Source organism: Polyodon spathula, chromosome 24 (assembly GCF_017654505.1).
Source record: "Polyodon spathula isolate WHYD16114869_AA chromosome 24, ASM1765450v1, whole genome shotgun sequence".
Taxonomy (NCBI): Eukaryota; Metazoa; Chordata; class Actinopteri; order Acipenseriformes; family Polyodontidae; genus Polyodon; species Polyodon spathula.
In genome coordinates this window covers 15724913-15742622 of record NC_054557.1, presented here as the reverse complement: position 1 = coordinate 15742622, position 17710 = coordinate 15724913, and the positions used below count along the sequence as shown (strand labels likewise).

General features: G+C 39.9%; 2 protein-coding genes across 3 annotated transcripts in view; one reads left to right on the top strand and one right to left on the bottom strand.

The window, feature by feature from the left end:
* LOC121299145 (RNA polymerase II elongation factor ELL2-like) overlaps positions 1–1398 on the bottom strand; it is a 32180-nt gene extending 30782 nt beyond the window's left edge. For both annotated transcript variants that reach the window (XM_041226715.1, XM_041226716.1), the window contains exon 1: positions 1147–1398. In XM_041226715.1, coding sequence (XP_041082649.1) covers positions 1147–1284 — 138 coding nt within the window. In that variant the 5' untranslated portion in view covers positions 1285–1398. The remainder of the gene's footprint in view (positions 1–1146) is intronic.
* Positions 1399–8545: 7147 nt separating this feature from the next.
* Positions 8546–11558, top strand: LOC121298544. Its single transcript, XM_041225670.1, has 4 exons — positions 8546–9136; positions 9394–9563; positions 10813–10901; positions 11471–11558. Exons 1-4 carry the CDS (start codon positions 8683–8685, stop codon positions 11556–11558), a joined length of 801 nt encoding a protein of 266 aa, XP_041081604.1. The 5' UTR covers positions 8546–8682.
* Positions 11559–17710: the final 6152 nt, after the last annotated feature.

The window sequence follows — 17710 nt, the reverse complement described above, 5'->3', positions numbered from 1 at the left end:
TATATATATATATATATATATATATATATATATAATACAGACACACACACACACACACAGATCTTAACGCCAGTACTACGGTTCTAGTAACGCAGGACCCAGCGGACCAAAGTGGAGCACTTTCTGAGCTGTATCTCACGTAAAGCGGAGTCTTGCAGCAAAGGAATCTAACGCGGTTTTAATATGCACAAGTACACATCGATCTTTAGAAAACACGCACGGGACCGAGGCAATAATAAAAACGATCATCATTTGAACATGCATATCCCCAAAGAGAAGTCTGAAAAACTGGAAATCGGGTATGCCTACACCCATACCCTACCGCCGCACACGCCAGATGATCCTTTTGATCATAACAGAAGATGGAACTGACACATGGTTGCTAGTTTAAGGTGTTGAACTGCAGTTATACTACCCAGGCTGCTTACAATGCTGTGCAATCCCAGCTACTGTTTATCTGAATACAAGTGCAGTACATTTATTTATTTATATATTTATTTATTTTAACCACGCTCCAAACTAGACTGTTTATCTTCAAGTATCGAAAACACTATTTCAACACAAGCTCCGTTCTACAGCACTACAGCAGAATCTGCAGCTCTCCAAAGAGATGCGACTTTCTAGTTACAGGTCCTACTGCATCCGAGAGGAAATAGCAGTGCTTTACATAATATGATTGTCTCACAAAAGATGCCACATTTGTTTCAAAAGCGTTACATGTAAAATCAAACCATTTCGAAGCAGGACCTGGAAAACAACCCGCTCGCCTGTTATTATCAGAAAGACAAAATAAATTAAAAAAAAACAAACACTGAAACGAGCATTGGATGTGCAAACGACAACGACTTCTAACTCATATGCTGTTTTATGGTAACGTTTAGTTATTCGGTCCAGTGCGATTCTATTCTGCTAAGGTGTGTTACGCAAAGCTCCCACGGCAGCTGCCTCGGTGTCATTTTCTTAAAACACTCGAGCGATTTAGGAAAACAGCAGCCTTTTGTCAATGACAGTCTGACGTCTGACAACCATTCACTTTTTATGAGTTATCGTCAAGTTTTCTTCTAGGTTCTGGACTCGTGAAGACTCTCTACAGCAGTTATTAAAAACAACACAAAACTATAGATATACGCGTTAATGCACAGTTACCTTGAGATTCTGATATGCCTCGAGTGCCCTGATTGCGGTGTCGGTGAGCTTGACGTGGTAAAGTGTTTTATTCGGGGTGTTTTTATTAATTTTTCCGCAGGAGAGCCCGTATCGACGATCCTCTCTCAGGGCTGCCATGTCTGGAACTAAGGAATTGAAGACATTCTCCTTGAAACGTCACACTGCCTGGGAGGAGTTTGGAATATTGATAAAGCCGAAGCGTTCTTCTGGGCACGTCACACACACACACACACACACACACACACACACACACACACACACACACACAGACAGTGAAAGATGGGGGAGGAGCAGTGATATGACCCCCCCCAACAGTATGACGTCAAAATTAGGTCAGAAGGGGGAGGTTGAACGAACACGTTGACGCTATTTTCGATCTGCAATGGGTGAATGGAAAGTGGAACCAATAAACTGATTGTACCGATGACTCGTATTGCTCAGTGTTGTCGTTTTCTTTCTAAATGGAATCCATTTAAAATATTTTGTTCTCCTTACAGTACCTCTGTATGAACGCTTACAATATATGAAGTTTAATAGACCTCTCCCTAGTAGACATTCTTGAGAATGTGTTTAACTGTCAACAATGCACGCCTTGACAGATTGATAACCAGTTTATGACTTGATAAACCAACACCAAGAAAATGTACGTTTGCATAGCCGGGTAATGAGGTGCAGATCATCGCAACAGGAGTTCAAGGGAAGGAAGAGAACAGAAGCTGCAGAAGCTGCTGTTCTTAACCCTCAGTTAACATCAGTGCCCTGATTAACACTGAAACGTTACTGAAAGCACAGCACAAGACGTTTTAAGAGCCTTCAAAATACAGCGTGTCAATTTCAGAGGAAATATTGAACTCTGTGCCAGCTCTATCTCAGATTCAGAAAAGTACAGAATGTGTCATTTTAACTGGACACAATCGCTATCTCCTGTGCCAAGAGAGAGAGGGAGCTCGAACTAAGCTAACCCACAGTCAGTAGTTCAGGTACAGCACAAAGAGCACGGGGACCCGTTGGAAAGAGAGTGAAGTCAGGCTATGGGGAGTTTAGGAGGGACGGTTTTACACAGAGAGCAGTGAAAGTATGGAATGGTTTGCCTAGCTGTGCTGCTGCTTATGAGTCACTGGGACTAAGAGGACGGGAGCAGTAACTGTCACTGGGACTAAGAGGACGGGAGCAGTAACTGTCACTGGGACTAAGAGGACGGGAGCAGTAACTGTCACTGGGACTAAGAGGACGGGAGCAGTAACTGTCACTGGGACTAAGAGGACGGGAGCAGTAACTGTCACTGGGACTAAGAGGACGGGAGCAGTAACTGTCACTGGGACTAAGAGGACGGGAGCAGTAACTGTCACTGGGACTAAGAGGACGGGAGCAGTAACTGTCACTGGGACTAAGAGGACGGCAGCAGTAACTGTCACTGTCACTGGGACTAAGAGGACGGCAGCAGTAACTGTCACTGGGACTAAGAGGACGGGAGCAGTAACTGTCACTGGGACTAAGAGGACGGCAGCAGTAACTGTCACTGGGACTAAGAGGACGGGAGCAGTAACTGTCACTGGGACTAAGAGGACGGCAGCAGTAACTGTCACTGGGACTAAGAGGACGGGAGCAGTAACTGTCCTGCAGTTTTGTTTGTTTAAAGTGGTGGGGGTTTGCAAGGTTTACTTTTCTATTCTCTAAGGATTGTAATTTCAGAATGAGTCACTAGCCTCTTCTGTAATCATGGAGCATCACATTGACAGAGGTAAAGAAAGTGTAGTGAAGCAAAGAGGCTTTGAACCTTTTCAAAAAAAGAAATCCGCAGGTATGCAAGCGGTTTCCTTTCACCTCATCACAGTTTCTTTACTGCTGTGCAGTTCTTTGGTTACACGCTAGGGAGTAAACATATGTGAAGCTAGTCCATATTATATCAATATTGATATATGTTATTCAAAAAGTATTCATCTAAGTGTAACATTCACTGAAGTTATGGCATGGTATGATGTGTTAAAGTTATCATGTTATGACTCAGTTGAATTACTGATTTGACTGACAAGGGAGTGTTAAATCATGTGAAGATAGTGATTGAAACATTGGGTGATCTTTAAACACATAAATCTCAGTCAATCTAAGAAGAAATTAATCGGAGCAGTCCGTGTTATAGGGTTTCATAATATAGGCTCCTGGCCAAAATCACAAAGCAGTGGTAGCTCCAAAGTGTTTTTTTCTTCCTTTGATTTCCCTATATGCTGGTATTATTCAGTCACAAAAGGTGAAGCACTTCAACACTCAATAAGAAAAGCTTAGGTAGGTAACTTGTTTATATGTGCCCGACACGATCCCCTTCACCCTGTGGAAAAAGGTTATGTGACTGAACATAATAGTTTCTTAAAAGCTTGTCCAATATTTAACAAGCCACGCAGTTAAATACCGGGGGCATTTAAAAACGATGTAGGCCTACATGCCAAACTGAGTAAACATGAATTATGATTATAAAGCAAACAGCAACGAAAGCATTGTCCTTGTTAATGTGGAGATTGCAGGATACCGAATACAGTTAGCGTTACACAGAGTGAAATCCCATTGGTTAGGGGGCACCATTGACACATCACATGATCAGGATGGTATTAAAGGAGCTGTTCATCAATTTGCCAACAGTCACCATGGCAACTTAGGAACAGCGGTTGCCCTGGTGGAACACTTACACAAAATGTGAATCAAGTAAGCATAATCATATCAAACAATGTATGGGTTAAGTGCTTCCAGTGGAATCTAGCAAGCATTTCATCAGTAACATCTTTATCACCTCACTTGAGACTTCTTACCGGGACACATTTTCAAAGCCTCAACTCCAGTCTTTCATTAACTCCTACTTTTTGAAGGAGACAAAACATCTGTTCATTTAACAAAACTAGAACCGAACAACTAAGTTCTGTATTGCAGGTCCTTTAGTGGTCTGCTTATGATAATTCTAACCTGCAAACTGCTTCTACCTTCACCCTTATGGTATCCTGCAAGTCCTGCTTTTATATGATGTATACATGGCAATTTCCTGCTTATAAAGAAAAGGGCATGCAACTAGGAGGTCCCTGGTTCAAATCCTGGCTCAGCCACTGACACATTGTGTGACCCTGAGCAAGTCACTTAACCTCCTTGTGCTCCGTCTTTTCGCTGTAAGTGGCTCTGCAGCTGATGTATAGTTCACATACCCTAGTTTCTGTAAGTTGTCTTGGATAAAGGCGTCTGCTAAATAAATAATAATAATAATAATAATAATAATAATAATAATAATAATAATAACCTAGAAATTCTCAATGAATGAAATAAATCAATAAAAAAGAATAACACTATGAAGTCAACATGATATTATATATTTTTAAATAATGAATGGGCCTATTTTTCTTTCTGTTTGGACCAGTGCAGTTTACTTGTATTTTTTCCTGAGAAAAACCATGAAGAATGAAAATAATACTATGGCCGGACCACATATGAATGGGGGTTCAAGACAGTGCAAATGAAACATTACGGATCACAACTGTGACAGCAGCAGAAGTCTGACTCCCCCAGTGAAGGACGCTCTAGTTCAGTGATTACCATGACAGAGAGGTAAGAGACGCTTAGTGCAGAAAAACAAACCAAAAAGAACAAAATAATCACATGCAGACTTCTGGCAAATCCTCTGATAATATTATTTCAACATTGAACGCTGGTCCAGCTCTTATCTGATACACAGTGTGTTGAAAAAGCTTTTCTTAATGAATGTATCAGAATTTAATGTTTAAATGATCCTTCTTTCGACTGGTCCATTACTCTTCCAGGGCAGGGGGCATCATTTTATTTTAATTTGCTGTCACTTAACTAATGGAGGGCACAGGTTCTAATATGAGTTTAATGTGATTCTGTTTTAAAGGAGCTAAGGAAACAGTTCCAGTAAATCTTATCGAATGTGTATTGCCATCACTTTTTAGGTCTCATGTTTTTCAATATGAAAGATGCAAACGTAATGTAAATGTGTTTTAGATTTCTGAACAGCCCTTTTCATCGTAGCCAAGTCAAGCTTTCTTACTTCTACGCAGAGACATGTAAAACCCAAGACTTACAGGAAATGCATGCGTTGGAGAGTTGCAAAGGCTTATGGGAGTTGGAGTCCTAGAATTCTAGATGATAATGGTTGCAGTTCTTTTTGTGGGGGGAGGACGTTACAGACCCTTTGTTCTGGCAGATTATCTTTAATTTCTATTGCTATTCCTGACAACAACATAAAAAAGTAATACATGCGGTTACAGAAAATACACTGATATGTTATGCAGACAGATTAAAAAAACAGAAAGCAAACATGTCCTTAATATCGAGCAGGATTAGGGCAGTGCAATCATTTTTAAAACTGGGTTACTCCTTTCCCTTGACCTAACACATGGATGAGATGAATCTGTCAGTAATAAGACAAGAATGCCAACAGAAAATGTAGGTTAATTAGTCAGCACTAATCCTCCCCAGGAAAGGACGCTTGGATCAGGGATTAAGATGCTTGATTATAGTCGCTGAGAGAGTCTTTACTTGCCATATGGTCTGATGGTCTGCTAAGAGCTAAATGTGCAAGACATGTTGCTGAGGGGAAAGGTATTACCTCCCTCTGTAATAGCATTAGCCTTACGCATGTTGGTTAGGCTGAGGGAATAAAGACAGAGCTGTACAGACTAGACTCCCACGAATTGCCAGCTGTTACGAAGCATCTCCACAGCCATGTTGTGTCATGTTGTGTCTAAACTGGTTCAGCAGAAAGATCATATGTTATGAGCAGTGGGAATAGAAGTGAGGAAGCTCCTTTATTAGTTTTAGTATCCCCTTATTGTTACGCAGCACTTTAGAAAGCCTCTGATGGTACAGCATGATTGGACAGTGCTCTCTTCCAAGTCTGTCCGGCTCCACCCTAGTCCACAGTGCTGCACTTGCTGGACCAAGGGGTTCCACGCTCAGCTTAGCACAGTGTAAAAAACACAAAGTGAAACATTCCCTCTGGAAGGGGGTGCGCTATTCCACATGGAGAGCATTGGCGTCAAGCTATTTAGCAGATTGTTAGAATGAGAAATAACCAGAGCCGGTTTAAAAGCAAGGATCTGGCTGCCAGATAACTATACTGCCTGTATTGAAGACAGACATATCCAACAAGTGGGTACTGGGGTCGCATGGACTGCTCAGTACTCTTGTCATTTGAGAGATATTTCCTTTTAAGAAATCCTATTAGAAATTAAATATTTAATTAAACAAAGAAAAGGTCATTCAAATGATTCAGAAGAAAGCTTGGTTTCTTTGTGTTTTTTATTTTATCTTGTTGGTTTTGTTTCTTTAGATTCTGATGTGGTTTTCAGGAAGATAACATCTGAGCCATCCATTAATTACACAATTATGTTAGTCATTGTTTCTATGGTGATATTAGCTCATTCGAAAGAGCAGCAGCCAACAGGTACATATAACTACTTCCCAGGTCAACTAAGTTGCCATGGAAACCATTATACAACAAAACAAAGGAAAGAAAAGGACAAATTATTCTAAAACTTGGCAATTTAACCTTATTCTCAGTTAGTGGAATGTAGAAAATGTCATTCGACTCCCAACCCTAGGGAGTTGCATTTCACTATACTGTTTCAATATCTTTAAATGACCTTTAAATGACCTTGCCACGTCTTTTGCTGTGATGCCCTCAGGTTTGGTGCCAGTAAAGACAGCCTCTTAGCTAACTGTGTGTGTCTTTTTATATAGAGCACGCCACAGCCCCCATTCTGATTTGTGTCAAGTCTTGGTCTTGTAGTTAATTTGGAATGAGACTAATCAGCATGGGCAAATTCAGGGCAGATATCTCATACATGAATGCCAATCCTGTCTGCTGTAATTCACTGGGATCGGACTCTTCGACAAAGAACCGATCTGTTACATTACAGAGCAGTTTCATTCTCGGCTAATTCCATTTCTTTCATTAATAAGACTCATATAAATAAGATCCATTTTCTATGGGTTTTCAAAAACATGGATTTAAGATCACTTTTGTTTTTGCATTTAAACTGCATTCAGAAATGGATGCTAACATTATTTGTTCACATTCAAAGCACCAGATGGGAATAAAAGTATACAGAATTGAGCAGTTAAATATTAAAACTCAGAGCTTTTGTAGAATGCACTGCTAGATCAGTACGGTTGTGTGAATATTTGCTGCAGTTTACTCCATGCTTTCACTTGCATGTTAGGTTTATAGTAGATGTGCTCATTAATAGTTGTGTCCTGCTTCCGCTCATCCAAACCTGGGACACAAAGGTATTTGGCAGCTGTCCAATTCTGCCAGCAAAAACCCTTATCGTGTACCCTGTTTCTAGTGATCTTTTTATTCAGTCATAATCATAGCATCCTGCTTAATGGGTTGACTCATGTCATGAAACATAAAAACAAAAGATGTTTATTTTAAAGCAGTGCATCACAAACGGTATTAGTCACTATGTGGCCAGCTGTGGGTTATTATATTAGACAGGCATCACAATTAACAAAGCCTCTATTGAAAGGCTTCCATTCAGGGAGCTCATGTAGGGACACAGTGGGGAAACGCACCAGCTCTGGCCAGGAACATAGTCGTCTTTGATCACAAATCCACCTCACATTTTGACACAACGTATCAAAGATTATCTGCACGCTGTCTCATATTGACCAGGTTTTGGATGGGCATGTTGCTCTTTTACATCCTGCAGACCAGCATAGTTTGGCTGATCTAAACATGTTGTATGAAACTTCAAGAGCCAGATTCTGCAGCGAGCAACAGAGCTTGCACATGTCTTGGGAGCCAGTATGAGAAGCATAAAAAAGTGATTGAAATACTCTATACCATTACTTACCTTGTGAATTCTGCTCTAATAACCAGAATAATCAGGGTTACGTATTTGTGGCACAGAAAGGGGAGCAAAGCAGTGTTGGAAAGGTTACATTGCTACCCTTACTATGCATGCTCTTCAGTGCCGTGAAACCAGTACCTTCTACAAACAAGAAAAACCCTGATGTGTGGCAGACTGTTCTGCTGAACCAGACTTCACCACTTAACAAAGCCGGCTATCAAAGGGGCCGCTGCTCTAGATGGCAGCAATTCGGGAGGAGAGGTGCATCATGGGGGCAGCATGACGAGTCGTTAAGAGGTTTACAAACATTCTAGTAGATTCGATTCTGCTCCTGTAATCTGAGAGATTATCTCTTCGCACAGTCCTGCTGACAGGGTTTGCTTTATTGTTTTTTTAGTTATCATTTCTTTGTTTTATCTGTGGTGTAGCTTGCAGGATTTCCCTAGAAGGGCACAGTGATCTGGAGGTGCACCCAACTGTGTCAGCAGTTGTGGTAGAATCCTCCCCACCAGTACCATGTACTGATGTCCTGCTGCTGTTCCAGGAAGGGATTTACTGTTTTCATTCAATTAGTGTCCATGTGGGCGTCTGGTTCAAAATATTACGATTTGCAGGCTCATCACTGGAATCTCCACAGTGAACGACGATAGTACGGCTATACTGCATGCAGACTTTTACAAAAAAAAGAAGGAAAGAAAGAAACATTTGTGTCAACCTTTCTTTGAACAAAAAGAGCAACAGTGGCAGATACATGGAGAAGCCTGAGTTCGATTTCAAGAGCTGTCCAGATTGTGAGGTCTGGGTAAGAAAAGAGGAGGATAAGAAGCAGCTTGTGATGCTTCAGCCTGGAGAGACGGAGGAGAACAGGGGAGAGGCCAGCAGCAGCAGCAGCAGCAGTACTCTGGAGAACCTGGGAGGCCCTGGGATAGCGGATGGAAATCAGAGGAAGACTCCCAGTTTGGGGAAGACTGTTCGATTCCAGGTGCCTCCAGAGACAGTCACCACGGCAGCTGTGGGGGCCTCTGAGGGCAGCTTTTTCCAGGGGTATGAGCTGGAGGATCTGGCTGTCTCCAGTTTGAAGGATTTCTTTGAATTCGAGGACTGGCTGGATATAACAGGTAAGTAACTAGACAATATTTAACACCATAAACTGCACTGTAATTCATTGCTGTCACTAACTGCAGTAAAGTCAAGAATATGAATTCATCCAAGACTGAACAATTCAAGCTTTTAAATGCATTTAAGAAATTTCTTAAAGGAAGCTCTTGCCTTTTATATGTCTTTAGTAATTGTATTATTATTATTATTATTATTATTATTATTATTATTATTATTGATTCATGACATGTTATGCATGTTATGTCTTTCTTACCAGATGACAAGTTGCTGAGAAAGAAGGTTCTGATGCCGGGGATGGGGGTGTGTTCCCAGCCGATATCAGGTCAGGAGGTCACAGTGAAGGTACAGGGGATGCTGGAGGATGGGACCATCATAGAGAAAGACCCCAAGCTGACATTTGTCATCGGAGACAGGGATGTGAATCAGGTGGGCAGCTGCTTGAGCTTTTTTATTAGAGGACTAGTAATTTCAACGAAAAATACAAACTTGTGCTAAGATCAATATGAATACAATGTAATGTAGCCCCACAACACAAGCTCTAACCAAAACATTACGCCCTAGTTTTCTCAAAGTGTTTTATTCCTAATTATTTAGAATACAAACCCAGTATCACAAATATACAAGTCGGGCACGTCATTAGGGGCTTGAGGTTGTTTATTCTTAGTTCCTGGATAGCTTTTTACCAGAGGCTGATTCTTGGATAAAATCGTTCACTTTGTGCGTGTTTCTGCAATTATGACGTTACTAAATGTAGCCGTGTTTTCCAGGACCATCATTGTGTTCAGTGTAATAAAGGCTGCATATCTATCCACCTCAAAGATTAAACATCGCAAATGCAAGCTGGGTACATGTATGCTGAATACAGCATGAGGAATTCAATTACAGTGAGAGTGAAAGGAAAGGACAGTCTGTACTTTTGCATTTAAACAGAACCCAACAGCTACATTCAAATGCAGTACAAGCTCTTGAAAATGAGGCTGTTTATGATTGTTCTGTCTATTGATTAACAGTTTTGCAAAAATTAACAATATAAAAAACGAAATTAGTTTAATTTAATGTTTTTTGTTTCTTAATTAACAACTAGCTAGCTAACATGTCAACAAATGTTTATTATTATTATTATTATTATTATTATTATTATTATTATTATTATTATTATTATTATTATTATTATTATTATTATTATTGTTAGCCAAACAATTAATTAAGAAACTTTAAAGTGACAGGTGAAGTTCACTCCAGGGTCCTGAGTCTGTAATTTCGTTTGTACTACGATGCTACAATGCTTAACGATTGTTAAATACTTTGTGTAAACACATGTTGTCGACAGGTCAGTTTATTTGTTTTACGTTAATTTAAGTTCTTAAAAGAAAATCGAAATATGTGGTCTCGGTTATAGAAGTTGTGACTGTTATTGTCTTTTACGTCGTCAAGTTATTATATATATGATATATATACTATATTATATATTATATATAATATATATATATATATATATGGATCCATGAATGTCAAGGTTTAAAATAACATTATACCTTCAACTTCAAACCCACACACAGTCTTCTTCCCCTAGCAGGTGATTTCCAATGTCTTTTTTAACTGAAGATCCTTCCAAGCAAGGACTCTCTCAGGAAAGAGAAACTCAGTTAAATGGAGCTTTCCTCCTTCATGACAGGCTCTGGAGCTGTGCGCCCCTTTGATGCAGAAGGATGAGATTGCTTTGCTCATCACCAGTGCAAAGTATGCCTACGGCCAGCGAGGCAGGTAAGAACTGGCCCAACAGCTCTGCTTTGCATCATAAGCAAGAAAGCATGACCTATGTCAAGGGTTTATAGTGTATGATTATAGTGCTTTCCTGGTCAGGGGTGTTGCAAATTGGACAACAGTGAAACCCAGTTGTAACTTTTTGTTCATGACCTCTTAACTGTAAATTGACATCAGAATGCGTTGTGTGTTTGTTTTTGATTGTGACATTGTGAGTTTACCATGGTATGTTTGCATAATAATTTAGCTTCTTCTATTTTTATGCTGAATGAATTTATTGTGCTTCTCCATGGATAATCATGTATGTTTTTTTACCATACTTGCCAATAATTTTCCATGCTTGTCTGTGCTTTTACTGCGGTTTACAGCAGTACACTTTTATAAGGGAGAGCGTGAAAGATAAAGAGACAGAAGCGAAGTGATCCGCAATCCTAATTGTGCACAGCTTGCCACTAAAAGTTAAGGTCAGCTTTCTGCACTCAGATATGCAGTGCTGCTTCGCAGATCAATGCATCATAGTCATTCACTGTTGTCAGATAGGCTGCTTTGTGATTCGCTGTGATTCACAGGCTCAACAAAATTCTATCATCCCCCTGGGAGAAACATGACGAGAGGGCAGAAACAAAAAACTTTGGGAAGTCTGTTGCTAGGCAATGACCTTGCATCAGTAATTTATTGACAATACGTTGTGATTGGTTGCCCTACCACCACATAGCACTGAGAGTGGAGGCAAGAAGACCCCATAAGTTGGTCATGATAACACCTCCCCATCAGCAGCACAGTGATCTGACACTCACAGTTGAAATACAGTTCCTTTGCTCCTATGGGTCACAGGGAGCTTTGCTGGCAATACTAGAGCAGTTAATGAAGCATGAACCGTGGCAGATGGCAACATGAAAACAAATTCATGGAAAGCCAATGGAGTCTGTGTTTGGAAACCAAGTGACACAAGTGTCAGTACTTTGATTTAAGGTATTTGCAACAAAGCAGTTTCAATTAAGAGGCTGCTGGAGCAGAGCGATGTAGCTACAGAGGGGCTGCATGCTGCTGATGCTGCTGCTTGGTTTATTATACAAACTGTGCAGATCAGTGTACTGTACTCAAGGCCAATCATTTATGTAGTTTTCTCCAGATGGTAAAGGTTGCATGTTTTCTAGGTTGGCTTAAAATGTATTTATTTATTTATTTTGAAAAAATTGAAATTCAATAGAATGAGATGACAGCCCAGTCAATGAACTGAGTGTCATTTGGTAACATCAAGTGGAAATTGGAAAAAATGTACTAGGTAATAATAAATAAAACCCATCTTCTAGCTGGGCTAGTGAAGCAGTTCTTTGAGCCATTCCGCCTCTGTACTGCCTGCTACATGATTAAACAGAGGTATGAGGTGTGGAGATACTTTCATTTTCAATGCACAGCATCAATCTTCAATCAGTTGTGTGTTCCTTTTGAAATATAATGTTACTTGTAAAGCAGTCCTGGAATTAAATGCTGTATAGCATGAGAATGAAATAGATGGATCAAACAGGCAACTGAATATTCTTAAAGAAGAAGATCACCACAGGACAGAAGAGAAGGGTATGCTCCCCTGAGCACCGCGCCCAGGTGTTATATATTTCAGGTAGTGTAGTTCATGTGCTAGGGATTATTCCACAGGTAGCGCTCAAACTGCATGACCTTTCAGAATGCTTCACAACATCTACAAGTTTTTGTGTTAGTGTTTGCATAAGTTTCTGACAGGGGAAAAATAAAAGAGTGAATTGTATAAAACTTGAAATAAAACCACAAAGAAGTGCAACAAGAGTATGGAAGAAGAAGAAGAAGAAGAAGAAGAAGAAGAAGAAGAAGAAGAAGAAGAAGAAGAAGAAGAAGAAGAAGATGATTACATTTATTGGAGTGAGCTGCTTGCTGTTCTTCACTAAGTGTCTCTGGAGTGGGGGATGGGTTGGGGCTCTGTTAGGTGTAATCTGAAAGGCTGCTGTGTTGATGTTGATTAGGGATTTGTATTGTTGAGCAGAATATAGAACCCAGCCAAGGACACGGTCCTGAGGGGGAGTTAGTGAGGGTTTAAAAAAGGTGATAATAACCTGGCTCAATCACTGTCTCCTAGAAGTGACAGGAACTTAAACAGTTTCTTTACTAAATTATCTTAAATTACACACCAAAATACCATATACAAGAATCTCCTCCCGGACAGTTTCAGGCATGATGGGTGAGATAGGAGATCTGGCAGATATCCCTATTGGGAGGGCTCTTATAAAAAGTTTATCACAGTTAAAACGCATGATAACACTATGTAACACAATTTTTGTTCCTGGGTAGTAAGTGTTATTTCCTAATTGCTTATGCTTCAAAAGTATAGAAAATGGCTATTATTCCCCACAAACTTTGCTTTTGTGACCAGGACAGAGATATTTCAAAATATCACTATTTCCAATGGGAAAATGGGCAAATGTGTGTCTTTTCGTCACATAAAGTCAGAAAAAAGCAACATATGAATCCAAATTAACATGTATTTATACTAAAGTAATACAAAAATGACTACAAAAGATTTAGAAGTGAGTAGTTTTTCAAGATTTACGATTATACTGTAAATACAGTATAATCGTAAATCTCGAAAAACTACTCACTTCTAAATCTTTTGATCCCCTGCATTAAGATATATTTGTTCATATTAATCTGGGGCTTCTTACATTGGGAGATCAAGTAAGCACACATTGCCATTAGGTGGATGTACTGTATGTTGTAGCAGGGTACCAGCCAGTCAGGGATTCAAATATACACTGACATCAATATCCATGGTCCCTTTCAATGTAAGCAACACCTGGATTAGAAGTGATACATCTCAGAAGCGCTTTGCTTTATTAAACATCTTACAGAACCTGATCAAACCCCAGCATAATTTCAACTTTCATTTAATCTGACATCGCTATTGAACAGTGTGTACTAACACGACTTTCCAGGAAACCCCAGCTGACAGTCCATTAGGATCTCTAGGGCACTGTAGCTGTTTAATTAGTAGAGCTGTGTTGATTTCATTTGAAGAGAGCTTCTATTCTTAACGTATTTATCAGAAACCCTTAACTTGACCAGTTTATCATATACATACATGAAAGTGTGACCTGAACGTCTTCCTCGCCTATAGGATATGAGTCTATATGTGTGGCAGTCATCCGTTACACACCTAGATGATGCATGTGTTTTGAAACACATGTTGGGTTCAGATATTTAATAGTAAGAAGGGTAGGGTAAAACCAAGAGTGGTGCGGTTCAGTTTGGATTCCAATGGATTGTTTTCATTTCCTTTACTGTTCCGTGGTGTTTTCAATCATTCCGAGGCGTCTGGGTTCAGTGGCACCACTGATGAGTTATTCATATTATTACTGGCTAGTCTTGGGAATCCAGGGGCTAACAGTCATCTTCATTGTATTCCAAAACTATGACGCTGTACAGTGACCTTTCAGCTTCATTAGCCCCACCTAATCTGTGCAGTCCTGGCACTTAGGATTCTTTGGGGAAGCTCAGATAGTAATCTCAGAGTTACAGAACAATGATGATATCAGAAAAACCGAACCCAGAACCACTCAGAATGATTGCAAACAGCACAGGATAGGAAGGGAAATGTACAGTGTGCATGTCGCGCTGAAGAATATATAGAAGTGATCATCTCTGTGAAGATTTATTTCAGGAGACAGAGACAGAGGTGCAGGAGTGAGTGTGCTTAGCTACAGAGCAGAGAGGAGACAGAGATGGAGGTGCAGGACTGTGCTTAGCTAGAAGGTGTAAAATAGCAGAGTGCTGTAATTAGTGGAGAACAATACAGGATATCTACTGTACACTGTGTGTGGAACAAGGCTAGGTTTATTCCATGTTTCTAAAAGAAAGTCAAGAGTCAACTGTCGGTTACCTGCCTTCTTCAAGAATGCTGTGACAATAGAAGAGTGCTTGATTAACCTGACCAGTACTGCTTTCGATTTTTAGTTTGGTCTTTTAAAATGTAAAATAGCTGGAATGGTTTCAGTTTGTGGGAGTGGAACAAGCCTAGCATTGCTCCTCACACATTATAGATATATACACAAAGTATGTGGCTTGACATATTCTTTCCTACTGATTACCCCATCCTGCCAATTCACAGCTTCATGCCAATGACTCCACTATCTCCCTCTAACTGTTTTTAGCAAGCTTCCTTATCTCTGCTAATCTATACAGTTATCACCTCTATTGAGGAAAATCTTTGTAGTGAAATACTGCTTTAAAAATATTACACGTACTACTGTATGTACATTTCAGAAAATAAAAAAATAAAAAAAACAGAACCACGTCGTCCTCATAGTAATCAGAATGGAGGATCACACTTTATATTAAATGTCTCTAACTACTGTGTATTTACATTGTAGTGTCATTGTAAATACTTGTGTAATTACACATGATTAGAATGTTATTATGCATAGTTACAATGTACTTAACATGCAAATTTTTTTGCACAATATATGTAAGTACACAACTGTATCAGAAAAGGCTTAGGGTTGGAGTTAGGGTTAGGGATAGGGTTAGATTTAGGGTTACAGCGTGCAAAAGGATTGACACAGTAATTACATTGTAGCTAAGCATACTAACATTGTAATTCTGTGTAAGTGTGCATGTATTTACTCAGTAACTACTAAGTAAATGCACAGTAATTAGAGACACAATGGAAAGTGCTACCGAATGGAGCTCATAAGTATTGAATCCATATGTTATTTTTGTATATTATTTGGGTTGTTATAAAGTCTCACCTCATAGCCAGCATTATTCAATTCAAAGATATCAGTGATTGCACACGTGGCTTGATAATAACTACGGAGCTTAATGCTTTCCTTTAGAATGAACTCTAATCAGCTGCTGCAGTGTGTTTCATTGGATTTGTCTTCATTCTGTTGGAAGAGGTAGTTGAAGACTGTTTTGGCAAGATCAACAAAGCGTGTTAGAAAAAGATGAGTTTGTTATGCAGGACAGTAAAACCACAATAATTGCAGTGGATGTAGGGTCAATCAATGGCTTGTTCTGGAATCTGAAAGGGCAAGTCAAACAGATTTCAATCCCAAACATGCTTTTTCTAAATCAATAATGTTTACACGTTCAGTACATTTTAACTATGCATACTAACATTGTAATTGTGTAACTACAAATGAATTACTCAGTAACTACTATGTAAATACACAGTAATTAAAGACTCCTTATCTTATGTTTCCAGGTGGTTAACATGCATTATCACACATGTAGAATTACATGTATATTGTTTAACACTCAATGCAATGTTTTTTGTTTGCTGGACCAGGCCCTAACAGTGCGTTTGTGTATTTCTGGTATTAGCTGCATGATTCCAGTCAGACAGGACTTCCACCCTTGTCCTTGGTGAAGGTTCAAGGCAAAGCTGTGATCTGCTAGTTAGGGCTCACTTTTGAAACAAAAGCTAAAGGTTCAAATCTTTTTAATGGTATCACAGCAATTGACCTGCTTGCTTATTTCCTCCAGTTTGAAATGGTTGAATTGCTTTGCCTTTGCATTTGCTTTAATAAATAGGGCTCTTAGCTTCCTATAGCGTGTCCTTATTTGAGTGTCTGTTTACAGACAGTCTGACTCGTTCCCTTTAATGAAACGGTGCACTGCATCGGAGAAAGAGAATTAAACAGGAGCACGCACAGTTTTCCCCATTGTCTTCCTGCAGTAAATGCCTGACTAATTACACATTTATATTCTGCGTTGTGTTACTGTTCATTATGGATCCCAGAAATGAGTTAGAAAATGACAGTGCATCATCTCTGGCAATAAGAGGGAGAGCCTGCCGATTGCATGCTGAGACGATGCAGGTACTGGAAGAAAGGAAGACAAGGCTGCATTTCGGTACCCTATCATGCAATGATGATATCAGGAATAATATACACCCTACTGTACATACAGTGCCTATAGGAAGTAATCACCCCCCCTTGTATGTTTTGACAGTTTCAACCTGAAATCTTGATGCATTTAAATGGGATTTTAACATTAACAGTTAATGAAAAATAAAAATAAAAAAACCTGAAATGTCTTGGTTAGATAAGTATTCACCCCTCTGAGTCAATACTTGGTAGAACCACCTTTGGCAGCAATTACAGCTGTGAGTCTTTTGGGGTAAGTCTCTACCAGGTTTGCACATCTGGATCATGCAATATTCGTCCATTCTTCTTGGCAAAATTGTTCAAGCTCTGTCAAGTTGGATGGGGATCATTGGTAGACAGCAAAGACAGCCACAGATTCTCAATCGGATTCAAGTCTGGGCTTTAACTGGGCCACTCTAGAACATTCAATTTCTTGTTTCTAAGCCACTCCAGCGTCGCTTTCCGCTTGGGGTCATTGTCCTGCTGAAGGTGAATCTCCATCCCAGTTTTTGGTCTTTTGCAGACTGAAGCAAGTTTTCCTCAAGGATTTGCCTGTATTTAGCTCCATCTATTTTGCTCTCTACCCTGACAAGCTTCCCAGTCCCTGCTGATGAAAAGCATCCCCATAGCATGATGCTGCGAGAACCATGCTTCACAGTAGGGATGGTGTTACCTGGGTGATGTGCTGTGTTGGGGGTTTGCGCCAGACATAACGATTTGCATTTAGGCCAGATAGTTCAAATTTTGCGTCCCACATGCCTTTTTGCAAATTCCAAGCAGGATTTTACATGGGCTTTTTTCAGAAATGGCTTCCTTATTGCCACTCTTCCATACAGGGCAGATTTGTGGAGTAGCTCAGCTATTGTTGACACACAGACATTTTCTTCCATCTCAGCCATGGAATGCTGCAGG

What these genes read in the sequence shown, in the direction of transcription:
- LOC121298544 (XM_041225670.1), top strand. Translation starts at nt 8,683, where the DNA reads ATGCAGACTTTTACAAAAAAAAGAAGGAAAGAAAGAAACATTTGTGTC. An exon ending in GGACTGGCTGGATATAACAG is followed by an intron (nt 9,137 to 9,393) that starts GTAAGTAACTAG and finishes CTTTCTTACCAG; the next exon opens with ATGACAAGTTGCTGAGAAAG. An exon ending in GAGACAGGGATGTGAATCAG is followed by an intron (nt 9,564 to 10,812) that starts GTGGGCAGCTGC and finishes CCTTCATGACAG; the next exon opens with GCTCTGGAGCTGTGCGCCCC.